Source organism: Cyprinus carpio, chromosome A6 (assembly GCF_018340385.1).
Source record: "Cyprinus carpio isolate SPL01 chromosome A6, ASM1834038v1, whole genome shotgun sequence".
NCBI lineage: Eukaryota > Metazoa > Chordata > Actinopteri > Cypriniformes > Cyprinidae > Cyprinus > Cyprinus carpio.
The window spans coordinates 32128706-32141650 of record NC_056577.1 but is presented as its reverse complement, the minus strand read 5'-3'; the positions used below and the strand labels follow the sequence as shown (position 1 = coordinate 32141650).

At 35.8% G+C, this 12945-nt stretch overlaps 1 protein-coding gene across 5 annotated transcripts in view; it reads left to right on the top strand.

The window, feature by feature from the left end:
- Nucleotides 1-754: 754 nt before the first annotated feature.
- LOC109054215 (Ral GTPase activating protein non-catalytic subunit beta) overlaps nt 755-12945 on the top strand; it is a 33495-nt gene continuing 21304 nt past the window's right edge. For 3 of the 5 annotated variants that reach the window (XM_042759066.1, XM_042759065.1, XM_042759067.1), the window contains exons 1-7: nt 756-922; nt 3651-3846; nt 5482-5684; nt 7240-7406; nt 7875-8061; nt 8981-9112; nt 9190-9368. In XM_042759066.1, coding sequence (XP_042615000.1) covers nt 3682-3846; nt 5482-5684; nt 7240-7406; nt 7875-8061; nt 8981-9112; nt 9190-9368 — 1033 coding nt within the window. In that variant the 5' untranslated portion in view covers nt 756-922; nt 3651-3681. Of the gene's footprint in view, nt 923-3650; nt 3847-5481; nt 5685-7239; nt 7407-7874; nt 8062-8980; nt 9113-9189; nt 9369-11784; nt 11833-11999; nt 12048-12945 lie in introns of all 5 variants that reach the window. The other 2 variants (XM_042759064.1, XM_042759063.1) reach the window with 1 other exon arrangement.

Genomic DNA, 12945 nt, shown 5'->3' with positions numbered 1-12945 from the left:
AAATAAGAATCGATTAAAGTTAAACTGATTAAACTTTTTAACAGCTAAACGTTTTATCCCCTAAAACTACGTGTCATTCAACACCTGCCCTAAACATTTGCATTTCTTTCTCAAACCTTCAGGTTTTGCGGCCCTGGAGGAGGAGCGATGCAAAGTAGATTCATTTGAACAAATCGATTCGTTCGGATGCTTCGTTTTGAAGAACCGGTTCAATACAAATCACTCCTCGACTCGTTTGAGTTCTCACTCACAGGAAGATCTCAAGATCAATATTTTAAATAAATGAGATCCCAACATATATGATATAGAGTTGGTTTCGAGTGTTATTTCTTTTCTTTTGTTTTTTATTATTATTATTTTTTTGACCCAATACGTTACTAACTACATTTTTGTCATGTAATTTGGAAATAGTAACGGACTACAATTTGTAAGTAATCTACCCAGCTCTGCTAATATCACATATAATTATATTAAACGATATTACTGTCTGACATCCCGCCTTCTTAAATGTTCACCTCGTTTTCTAACGTTTGTTTAACGCAATTTAGACGAAACTGGCCGTTTTGACTGTATTTAGTGGTGTGATTTGAAAACTGTTTGATATTGAGACCGTAACTGTGTTTATTTCTTACCTGACAGACAATATTTGGGTGTTGTTTATGATTCCAAATCCGCTTCACACCGCAGAGTCGATTCATTTACGAACGCTTGCGATCGAATCGTTGCGGCGAGTCGGTTCAAACGAACGATTCGTTCACATCAGCCACCGCAGCCAGAGCCAAACCCCCGCCGCCCGAGCAGACGATGGAGGAGCGGATCTGAACTCATCTGGGCTACCGATTAAAACATGCTGCTCGATCAAACCAGCTTTCCCCGCAAAATCACCCGAACGACCGACTGATTGATATGTGAACCGATTCAGGTAACGCGGTTTATTTATATGTGTGCGTTGTGTTCGTGTGTTCGGTTCGCTCAACTGTCACTCGGGCCGCGTTCCGAAACCGAGCGAGCTCCCTAAATAGACAGCAATCCGGTGCACTATTGTTTCAAATCACAATGTGCTATTTGCTTAGACAGTGTTTTGAGGTACAGCAGACACGAAAACATGTTAATTGCCTACTTGGCATTCTCCAAAGCACCTTTGTCTCGAATCCAAGTGCGCTATATAGTTAGCGAGCGAGGTAGATGTTAAGACACCGCCACACTCCCGCATTGCGGCCTGCTACAGTGTACACAAAGCTCTTTAAAACTAACTATTAAACGACTCTGTAGAAATAATTATCGATGATTGACAGCTGTCATCTGTTTGTTTTGAAGCGCTCGCGGTCAAACAAACCTGTATCTGACTGATTCGCGCTAAAGCCGGGAAACCGTCAAAAACTACCGCAGTTGTGATATTTTGACCGGTTTATTTATGAGCAGAGAAGGTAATTCTGTTTTTTGGCTCGTCTATTTGAACGTTTTTAGCAGTAAATCGATGGTTTTAATGATCCCGGTCACCGTTGGAATCAGTCTGTGTTAGCTTAGCTAGCGAGCTGCTAATAGACTCTAACCGTTCGCCCTCCGGGATGAAATGAGTGTAATTTGCATATAAATTGTCTAAGGGCGTAAAATGAATATGTAAACATGAATGTGGAAGTTTGTGTTTGGATTTAAAGCGTCATTGACCCGTGACCGATCGGTTAGCACAGAGGCTAACAAACACAGCGGCTACGGAAGTGGAATTGAAAACATCAGAGTGTGTGTATGTAAATATAATATATACAGACATATATATAATTAATTTTGTATATATGTAGTTATTTTAAATTATTACACATATATAAATAACTACATGCAACATATATTAATATGCATAGAATAATATTAATAATAACAATAATTCATACATTAGTGTTAATTAGTATTTCAGTCTTTATTCTGTGTAAGACACAAGCAGTGCTATTCCTGAGGGTTTGAGATGCTGTCAAAACACAATCCTGCATGGTCTATAATCAAGTTTCTGTGTGACAGCAGACACTGATGATAAGAGGAAGCTTGCTACCAAAAATAGTCATAATATAGCTTTATGTAATGTAAATATACAGTACAGGTCATAAGTTTGGAAACATTACTATTTTTAATGTTTTTGAAAGAAGTTTCTTCTGCTCATCAAGCCTGCATTTATTTGATCAAAAACACAGAAAAAATTTAATATTGTGATATATTATTACAATTTAAAATAATTGTTTTTAAATGTATTATACTTTAAATTATCATTTATTTCTGTGATGCAAAGCTGAATTTTTAGGATCCTTTAGAAATCATTCTAATATGATGATTCATTATCAAAGTTGGAAACTTTTCAGAACATGTGATACTTTTTTAGGATACTTTGATGAATAAAAAGTAAAAAAAAAAAAAAAAAAAAAAAAAAGGAAGCTATGTTTTAAAAATATAAATATTTTGTAATAACAATATACACTACTGGTCAGTAATTTGGGGTCAGTAATTTTTTTTTCTTTCTTTTTTTTAAATAAAAATCAATACTTTTATTCAGCAAGGATGTGTTAAATTGATAAAAAGTGATAGTAAAGAAAATATATTATTAGAATATATATTATTAGAATTTTTTTTATTTTGAATAAATGCAGTTCTTTTTAACCTTTTATTGATCAAATATATTAGACAGCAGAACTGTTTCCAACACTCATAATAAATCAGAATATTAGAATGATTTCAAAATGATCATGTGATAGACTGGATGTTACATGTGACACTGAAGGCTGGAGTAATGATGCTGAAAATTCAGCTTTGCATCACAGGAATAAATTATTTTTTTTAAGTATATCCAAACTTTTGACCTGTTCTGTGTATATATATATATATACACACACACACACACACATATGCATGTTTAACTTGTAATTGGTAAATGTATATTATTTATTTATTTAGTAAATAAATTTAGATAAATTTAGATTAAATATAAATAAATGTTAAGTGTGTGTGTGTGTGTGTGTGTGTGTGTGTGTGTGTGTGTGTGTGTGTGTGTGTGTGTGTGTACAGCAGTACAACTTGTAAATGTTTTATATAAATAAATAAAAAAGCAAAAAGTTAAGATTACACTTTAATTTTAAATTAAATATAAATTAGTTTCATGTGTAAACAAAAGTGTAAACAAAAAGTTTACACTATTTGATATATATATATATATATATAGGGTTAAAGATTAGTTTAAATAATCATCTTTAAATACTTATATACTTAAAGCATATTAAATGCAAGTAGATTGTCTACTTTAATGTTTCAAGTAACTTTTGTGAAAATAAAATGCAAAAATACAGGTGAAATAATATTCCATCGTCATTCAGTGAGTGTAACAGATACAACATACTTGTTCAGATGTATTAAAATATATCAATGCCTGACAGGATTTGTTGTTAATTGAACTATTGTTACACTAAATGACATTTCTGTGGGTTTCTTCTGTAAATCATGTTAAAAATGTTGATAATCATTATTTTATGATCAGATCAAAAGGACACGTTCTAATGTACAGCTGTAATAAATATACAGTTTTTATTGTTTGATGCTTGGAAACCCTTATTATCTTCGACCTGTATGTCCTAAAATAGAATTAAAAATGAAGCACTTCCGTCTCTCCTCAGGCCGCTGTCAGATCCAGTAGAAGTCGCGGTCATGTACTCTGAGTGGCGGTCTTTACACCTGCTGGTCCAGCATGATCAGGGCCACCTGAGCGTCTTACACACTTACCCTCCCGGCGTGGGGCGAGACGTGGCAAACGCTGTGGTGCGGCCCCTCGGAGGAGCGCCGTCTGAGTGCCTCCTCAAGACTGACAAGGAGGTAAGAAGTGTGTGTGTGTGTGTGTGTGTGTGTGTGTGTGTGTCTGTGTTTCGTAACATCTCACGTCTGTGAAGAGTCTTCAGTTCAAACCCGAGGCTGCGGCAGGAATTCAGGGTTTCTTACAGTGTTGGCGTGTTTGAATGAATTCAGACGTGAATCCTGTTAACTGTTAACTTCTGCTGAGCTCAAGAGCAGCCTCCAGGTGTTTGGGTGGAAGATGTTTGTCCGTGTGCAGTCTGACTGATATTTGGCATGGTTCAGATTCATTTGCTCCCAAACCTGCCGAGGTTCATTTCAGAACGATTACCAGCCATAAATATTTCTTCCTGGCTGTGCAACTGTATTTTGCATTTTTATTTTTTATTTCTAATTTTAATTTTATTTTATTTTTTTTTGTACCTTTTTATTTCCTACCGTTCTCATTTAAAAAAAAAAATATTTCATTTTTATTTATTTTATTTTATTTCCATTTTTAAATCACTTTTATTACTGTAAATGAAATGTGTTATAAAAATAAATTTGCCTTGCCTAAAAATGTTTTTTCCCACCTGGGAATCATATTATTAAGCTGTTTTTGTCACTTGCAGGAGTCGTATACGCCATATTTAATATTTTATATATTTAGTGGCTTAATGTGAGGAATATTCCACAAACTATGGAGAAAAAACATTTCAGATGATAACTTTTTTTTTATTTTTTTTTGCAGTTTATGATTCATACGTAAATTATGGCTAACATTAGTGGGCAGACTTTTGCATTTTGATCCAAAACAAATTATATACCATCAGACATAAAATTTGAAGCCATTAAGTCTTCCCTGTAGAAGTTGTGGTCTTTTTTTTTTTAGCGAAACACCTAAATGTAATCCAATAATCGTTTTTTTATTTATAAACCCATTTTACTGTTGCTGAATTAGCCCTCCGGATCGGCCTACAAATAGACTTTATGAGCTCCGTTGGACGTAAACCATGCAAGTTCCTAATAAAGTTATATTTTAGTAGGAAGTTAAAAACCAACGCTGTTGTTTCCTCAGCTGTTTATTTGCATAATTTGGTTAGAAGCAAAACACACTGGGACACTGCTCAAGTTACGCCTCGGTGTATAATGAGAGACATTCTGTGATGTTATTAAGGCATTGTTTAGTTCCCTGTCTAGGTGGGTTTCAGCACTGCTTAAAACCCTCATTTGCTTGTGTGTGTGTGTGTGTGTGTGTGTGTGTGTGTGTGTGTGTGTGTGTGTGTGTGTGTGTGTGTGTGTGTGTGTGTGTGTTCAGTGCTGAATTTCATTGCATTGTGCGTGTGGTTCCTGTAGGCTTCTGTGTACTGTGATAAGAGCAGAGGAAATCCTGTCAATTCCCTCTCGGACTCTGATTTTTTTTTTCTTTCCCTGACCTCTGATCCAGCTCATTGCTGCCCGTGGTGACCGATGCTGTTCGGAAAATAATCGTGCAAAAACACGGATCCATTAAATGCATTGCTTTTCTGTTTCCTGCTGAGAGAAGCAGCGTGTTCACTCTCAGAGGCGCGTGAGAGAGAGTCATCAGACCTTTCCCTCTCAAGCTCAAGGATTGGTGATCCATCTCGAACCGGTTTAGGTAGTCATCAGTCCGTCTAAAGCTGTGCTTGTCCTCCTCAGGTGAAGTGGACCATGGAGGTGCTGTGTTACGGCCTGACGCTGCCGCTGGATGGAGACAATCCAAAATTGTGTGTGGACGTCTACACTGACTGGATGATGGCCCTGGTGTCTCCACGAGACTCTATACCCCAGCCCATCATCAAAGAGCCCAACCTCTACGTCCAAACCATCCTCAAACACTTGCACAACCTTTTCCTGCCCAGGTGTGTTTGGCATTTCAAATACCCATGATGCACCGTGCACATAAACTCTTCCATGACTGCACTGATCCACACTTTATACTCTACACTATCTACAGAATGTGAAACATTGTACAGTATGCAACAGTCATTTCAAACAGTAGTATGTTGCATTGATGTTGTGCCATTTATTTCAGTGAGTGGTGTCCACCTATCATCTCATGAAATAAAAAACAGCATAATTATTTTGTGTTTGTTTAGTGCAGCCTGAGTATCATCATAACATATCAATACAAACTGACTCAAACATTTAAGCATTTTAATAACAAGATTTCATTTTATTTTTGTATATGTGTGTGTGTGTGTGTGTATAATTAAAAGACTTGTTATTAAAATGTTTGAGTCAGTTTTTATTGATAATTTCAGAATAAGAAAATAATTACTTTTCTCCTTATTGCTACATTGTAAATATATAAAATATATTATTTTTCCCCTCATACAGCTATTTGATAAATATGTAAATATTACATTAAAAGAAAATATATTTTATTGAGAATATTTTATTTTTAATTGTTGCATGTTTTAAGATAATGAGCACAGAAATGTTTAATGAAATTACAAAAATGCTTACTTTTCAACAATCAAAAATCCTTTTTTTTTTACCTTAGCTGAGGTGTGTGTGTGTGTGTGTGTGTGTGTGTGTGTGTGTGCATGCGTGTGTGTGTGTGTATGTGTGTTTGTGTGTGTGTGTGAGTGTGAGCATGTGTGTGTGTGTGTGTGTGTGTGTGTGTGTGTGTGTGTGTGTGTGTGTGTGTGTGTGTGTGTGTGCATGCGTGTGTGTGTGTGAGCATGCGTGTGTGTGTGTGTATGTGTGTTTGTGTGTGTGTGTGTGTGAGTGTGAGCATATGTGTGTGTGTGTGTGTGTGTGTGTGTGTGTGTGTGTGTATGAGCATGCGTGTGTGTGTGTGTGTGTGTGTGTGTGTATGAGCATGCGTGTGTGTGTGTGTGTGTGCATGCGTGTGTGTGTGTGTGTGTGTGAGCATGCGTGTGTGTGTGTGTGTGTGTGTGTGTATGCGTGTGTGTGTGTGTGTGTATGCTTGTGTGTGTGTGTATGAGCATGCGTGTGTGTCACCTGCAGGTAGGTGTGTGTGTGTGTGTATGAGCGTGTGTGTGTGTATGCCTGTGTGTGTGTATGAGCATGCGTGTGTGTGTCACCTGCAGGTAGGTGTGTGTGTGTATGTATGCGTGTGTGTGTGTGTATGAGCATGCGTGTGTGTTTGTGGGTGTGTGTGTGTGTGTGTGTGTGAGCATGCGTGCGTGTTTGTGTGTGTGTGTGTGTGTGTGTGTGTGTGTGTGTGTGTGTGTGCACACTATTAGTATATACCGTTAGCATACTTGTGAACTATCAGTATACTAATACACATGTATTAGAAATCTCATTAAAAAGATTAAACGTTTAAGCTTTGTACTGATGATTTGATGATGAAGACAATATGATTATTTGTTTTGTTCTGATAAAATGACTCCCATGCATGTTTTTTGTCTAATAAGTGTCAGTATGAATGCTTCTTTCTTTCAGACTAGAGCACTTCAGCCTGGTGCACTTTAAATTGTGTCAGCAAGTGCTGTCTGCAGTGCAGAAGTTGGCACGTGACTCGTCCGGCATGGCCAGGGAGACGTGGGAAGTGCTGCTCCTCTTCCTGCTGCGCATCAATGACACACTACTGGCCCCGCCCACTGTGGGAGGTGCGTACGTCAACCGTGGACAAACACGATGAAGTTCGGTCTTTAACTAGATTTTACATTGACTGACAAACAAATGAGAGAAGCTGCATGTGCATTTTGCATCTGCATTTTGTGTGCAGTATGCAAATGAACCTCCTTTGATGTAATTGTGTTTCCTGTTTGTAGATAACGAGTGCAGAAATGGCTAAAATTTGCTTTGCTTTTCCAAAGTTATTATTATTGAAATGTTAGATTTTCAAGGTTTCTTACATCAAAAGCTTTTGTTTTAATCGTTTTCATGTGCTAAAATAATAACCAGTCAGCTCTACAATACATTTTTAAGAAAGTAATTCAGCAAAAACAAGTTGCACATTCTGCTTTTAACCCCCTCAAGTGCATTTCCAAGTGCTGTATGTGCCTGCGGTGTTTGTATAGAAACATGTGAACACCGGACTGTCTGACGGGTCTCACTGGTCGTGTCTCCTGTAGGTGGAATAGCAGAGAAGTTGGCTGAGAAGTTGATCAGCGTGCTGTTTGAGGTTTGGTTCCTGGCCTGCACGCGCTGCTTCCCCACGCCGCCCTACTGGAAGACGGCCCGAGAGATGCTGGCCAACTGGAGACATCACCCTCCGGTGGTGGAGCAGTGGAGTAAAGTCATCGCTGCTCTCACTTCCAGGTGCTCCATCATAGCTGCAGCTTGGTTTATTTTCATGTTCTATAGTTTATTTAACAGGGACACTACAGAATATCATTACTGCTCAGTGTTATGAGTCAAAAGATGAAAAGCGTGGTTTCAAACATCAATGCAAATAAATGTTTAATACAACTTTAATTTTTTTTCTCATGCATCGGAAAGTGTTTTCTGAAAAATAATGACTATCATACTTTTTTTTTTTTTTACCATGAATTACTGAAATGTAATTTAGTGTAACAATCCAGAAAGGTCATGAAGTCGTAAGTTTAATCCCCAGTGACCTTTTGACCTCAGGATGTTGCTATATGTGACCCTGGAGCACAAAACCAGTCATAAGGGTCAATTTTTTAAAATTGAGATTTATACATCATCTGAAAGCTGAATAAATAAGCTCTCCATTGATGTGTGGTTTGTTATGATCGGACGATATTTGTCTGAGATACAACTATTTGAAAATCTGGAATCTGAGGGAGCAAAAAAATCTAAATATTGAGAAAATCACCTTTAAAGTTGTTCAAATGAATTCTTAGCAATGTATATTACTAATCAAAACAAAGTTTAGTTATATTTACGGTAGGAAATTTACAAAATATCTTCATGGAACATGATCTTTACTTAATATCCTAATGATTTTTGGCATAAAAGAAAAATCGACCGTTTTGACCCTTACAATGTATTTTTGGCTATTGCTACAAATATACCTGTGCAATTTAAGACTGCTTTTGTGCTGCAGGGTCACATATATACATTAATTCAGTCGAATTTACATTTATGCTTATGCATTTTACAGCTTTTATCCAAAGCGGGTTTTTGCATTAATCAATGCCTTCCGTGCTCAACTGTTAGAGCTACAGGAATTGTGTGCTTGCCCTTCATCTCATTTGTTTTGTGGTCCACACAGACTGCTGCGGTTCATGTACGGCCCGTCCTTCCCTCCGTTTAAAGTTCCAGAGGAAGACGCCGGCCTCATCCCCGCTGAGATGGACAACGACTGTGTGTCTCAGACGTGGTATCGATTTCTACACATGCTCAGGTCTTCATCTGCTTACTGTGTCAGTCCGCTCGGTCCTTTCTGATCCTAGTCACTTACATAAGTTGTTCGTTTATCAGTAACCCCGTGGACCTGAGCAATCCCGTCATAGTGAGTTCCACCCCAAAGTTTCAGGAGCAGTTGTTGGGGGGGAACAGCGTTCCTCACGAGGTCATTCAGCACCCCTGCCTCAAACAGCTGCCTCAGATCTTCTTCAGAGCGATGAGGGGCGTCAGCTGCCTCGTGGACGCTTTCCTCGGTAAGATCACATTACAAGGCTCTCTTATGAATTGCATTGTTTTTGTTTTTTTATGCTATTAACATGATATTCCAAAAAATAGCATATAAATACCATGGCAAATCATTCAGTATGTGCAACATACACACATTATTTTATTGCACTTCATTTAATCTCATTTTAATAACAGTGAGTTTTTATCCAAAGCAAACATTAAAAACCTTTCAAATGACTCTTTTATGGCATTTCAACATGTTACTCGCCATTTAAATATCAAGGAAGCTGATATGACATTAACAAACCAACCAACCAAGCTACTAATCTCAGATGATGTTTTAGTGTTTGTGGTGTGGGTTTCCTGATCATTTGATTTAAATCTCAGTCGACTCCGGCTTTGACTGTTTTTCCATTTCTAGGTGTTGCTGTTTGTAAGAAACTCGAGTGTCGTGAAACTCTGCCCTCTTCTGGTACTCATTCAACCGCGCTGTTCTCTTATCATTGTCACTCTTAGCCCTTTTTCCTACTGACATGGTGCTGGAAACTGCTTCACAAGTGCATAATGTTCATCTAAATAACACCAGCTCAACATATTATCATATAATATCACATGTTATTGCAAAGAATTTTTTTTTTTTTAAATAATAAGATAAAATGTTGGAATAATTAACATAATACACATAAATATTAAATGTTTTCAACATTGATAATAATCAAATAATCATGTTTCTTGAGCAGCAAATCAGCAATTTAAGAATGATTTCTGAAGAATGCTGAAAATTCAGCTTTGCGTCACAGGAATAAATTACATTTACAATGTATTTACTTAAAAAAAACAGTTTTTTAAATTGTAATAATATTTCACCATTTTACTGTGTTTTGATCAAATAAACGCAACCTTGGTGGACATCAAAGACTTTAAAAAAATCTTAATTAGTCCAGACTTATTTAAAAAACATCTAATTATTACATCAAAGCCAGTTTGTGATCTTAAAGGAGCTGCATGAAATTGCTTTAAGAGATGTTTTCAAAACTAGGATTAAGACTTGTGAGCAACAAATGATTGCAATGCAATATGTTTGATTCAGTGGTTCATGTTGAGCACCGGCACAGTTTTGATGGGTTTCAAGTCAGTCTGTAAAGTAGATTGTGACTGTAACTTAATTCTGTAAGCAGAGCACAGTCTGGTTTATTGGATTTTTGGTTTAATTATAAATTCAAGCATGTGCAGGCATTTAAACTGAATAGAAAATAAGCTTGATTTAATTAATTTCTTCATACAGACAGTATTTGAGATGCTTCTGTCTGCTGTTGAATGCAGCAATTAGTTCTTGTTTTTAAGTGAATATTTAGTCAAAATTTGTCTTTGTGACCAGATTGTCACTTCTCAGTATTGTGATAGTTCTATATCATAACATATACAGTACAGACCAAAAGTTTGGAAACATTACTATTTTTAATGTTTTTGAAAGAAGTTTCTTCTGCTCATCAAGCCTGCATTTATTTGATCAAAAATACAGAAAAAAAAATGTAATATTGTGATATATTATACAATTTAAAATAATTGTTTTTAAATTTATTATACTTTAAATTATCATTTATTTCTGTGATGCAAAGGTGAATTTTCAGGATCATTATCACATGATCCTTCAGAAATCATTCTAATATGATGATTCATTATCAAAATTGGAAACAGTTCTGCTGCTTAATATTTTTTCAGAACATGTGATACTTTTTTAGGATACTTTGATGAATAAAAAAAAAAAAAAAAAAAAAAGAAGCTATGTTTTTAAAATATAAATATTTTGTAATAACAATATACACTACTGGTCAGTAATTTGGGGTCAGTAATTTTTTTTTTTTCTTTCTTTTTTTTTTAATAAAATCAATACTTTTATTCAGCAAGGATGTGTTAAAATTGATAAAAAGTGATAGTAAAGAAAATATATTATTAGAATTTTTTTTTTTTTTAATTTGAATAAATGCAGTTCTTTTTAACCTTTTATTCATCAAATATATTAGACAGCAGAACTGTTTCCAACACTCATAATAAATCAGAATATTAGAATGATTTCTAAATGATCATGTGATAGACTGGATGTTACATGTGACACTGAAGGCTGGAGTAATGATGCTGAAAATTCAGCTTTGCATCACAGGAATAAATTATTTTTTAAAGTATATTCAAATAGAAAACTATTATTTTAAGTTTTAATAATATTTCACAATATTACTGTTTTTTCTGTATTTTTGATCAAATAAATACAGGCTTGATGAGCAGAAGAAACTTCTTTCAAAAACATTAAAAATAGTAATGTTTCCAAACTTTTGGTCTGTACTGTATATGCACATGCTCGTGGTTTGTTCACAATAACCTGACGTGTTGTGTCCATATGAGTTTCTAACATTTCTTCAGAGGTCTTCTTTTATGTTTTCTCAGGAGTCTCAGTGTCTAGGAGCAATATTCAAGACAGACTTCCCTCTATAGGTACACTAAACCTGTCCAAACCCAATCAGTTAGTGACTAACAGTGGGCTTAACTACCCAAAACACTGATTCTGGAGGTGTCTGGGTGCAACTCGCATATCCTGATTAGGGACAGAAGAAAAAATATATTTTCAGTTTCCAAAATTGTAATCCCATTTTCTTCCCCAGGTGTCGCTGTATCTAGGAACAATTTTCGAGACAGACTTCCATCTTATGGTATTTGATAACGCGCCTCTGACTAATCAAGAGGGAGTTTGATGAGGATTGTAGATACACAAGGACTTTAAGATCAAAGATCCCTGTGTCGTGGAGATCAATTATCCATTGTTAATTATCTTGTTGATTGCCTTGTTTTTGCTCCCATATAAGAGTAAATCATTGCCCAAAATGAATGTGAATATACTTATTGGTTGGCACCCAGTCTGCCTCTGTTCCAGCTGTCCTTTGTTTAGACACAAAATCAAACGAATGAAATTAAAATGTGGCATTTAGTTGCTGTCTGTAGCTTTGAGATCATCTAAAATTCTAAATTATATTACAAAACATATATATGCATGTTTAATCCTTTTAAAACTAAATTAAAATTTAAAATTAAATTAAAAATGTAAGTTTTAAAATAAAAATAGTACCAAAAATTAATAAATTTATATTGTAATAATTTTTATATTACAATATGTAAGTGTATAGTCCAATTAAATTCTATGCTATCTAGGAAGTTGATGTCATTTATTTAATTCAACTTTCAGTCCAGTGTGATTTTGACATAAGCTAAAGGCTGCTGGATATTTGACAAAAAGGCAACCATGCCTTTGACGTCCTGCTCCAACTTCATATTTCTTTAATATGGGGTCTTTATTATCCCATCTGTAAGGTGGAGGTATACATGATGAAATGGCTCTAAAATATCAGCTTTCCACTTACAGGCAGCAATCAATAAACTCTTTCGGTCTAAATCTGTCTGTGGAGCTTTTTCTGGAGCTTTTTCTGGAACGCAGGATGTCAAGAGGGAGATCGGTTTCCTTTGCCGGCCAGTCAGTATGTCCACAGAGGTTTTAGGCAAATCGCCAAATTTGAATGCAGGGGTTTCCAGCATTTACTGCCAGTCATCAGCTGA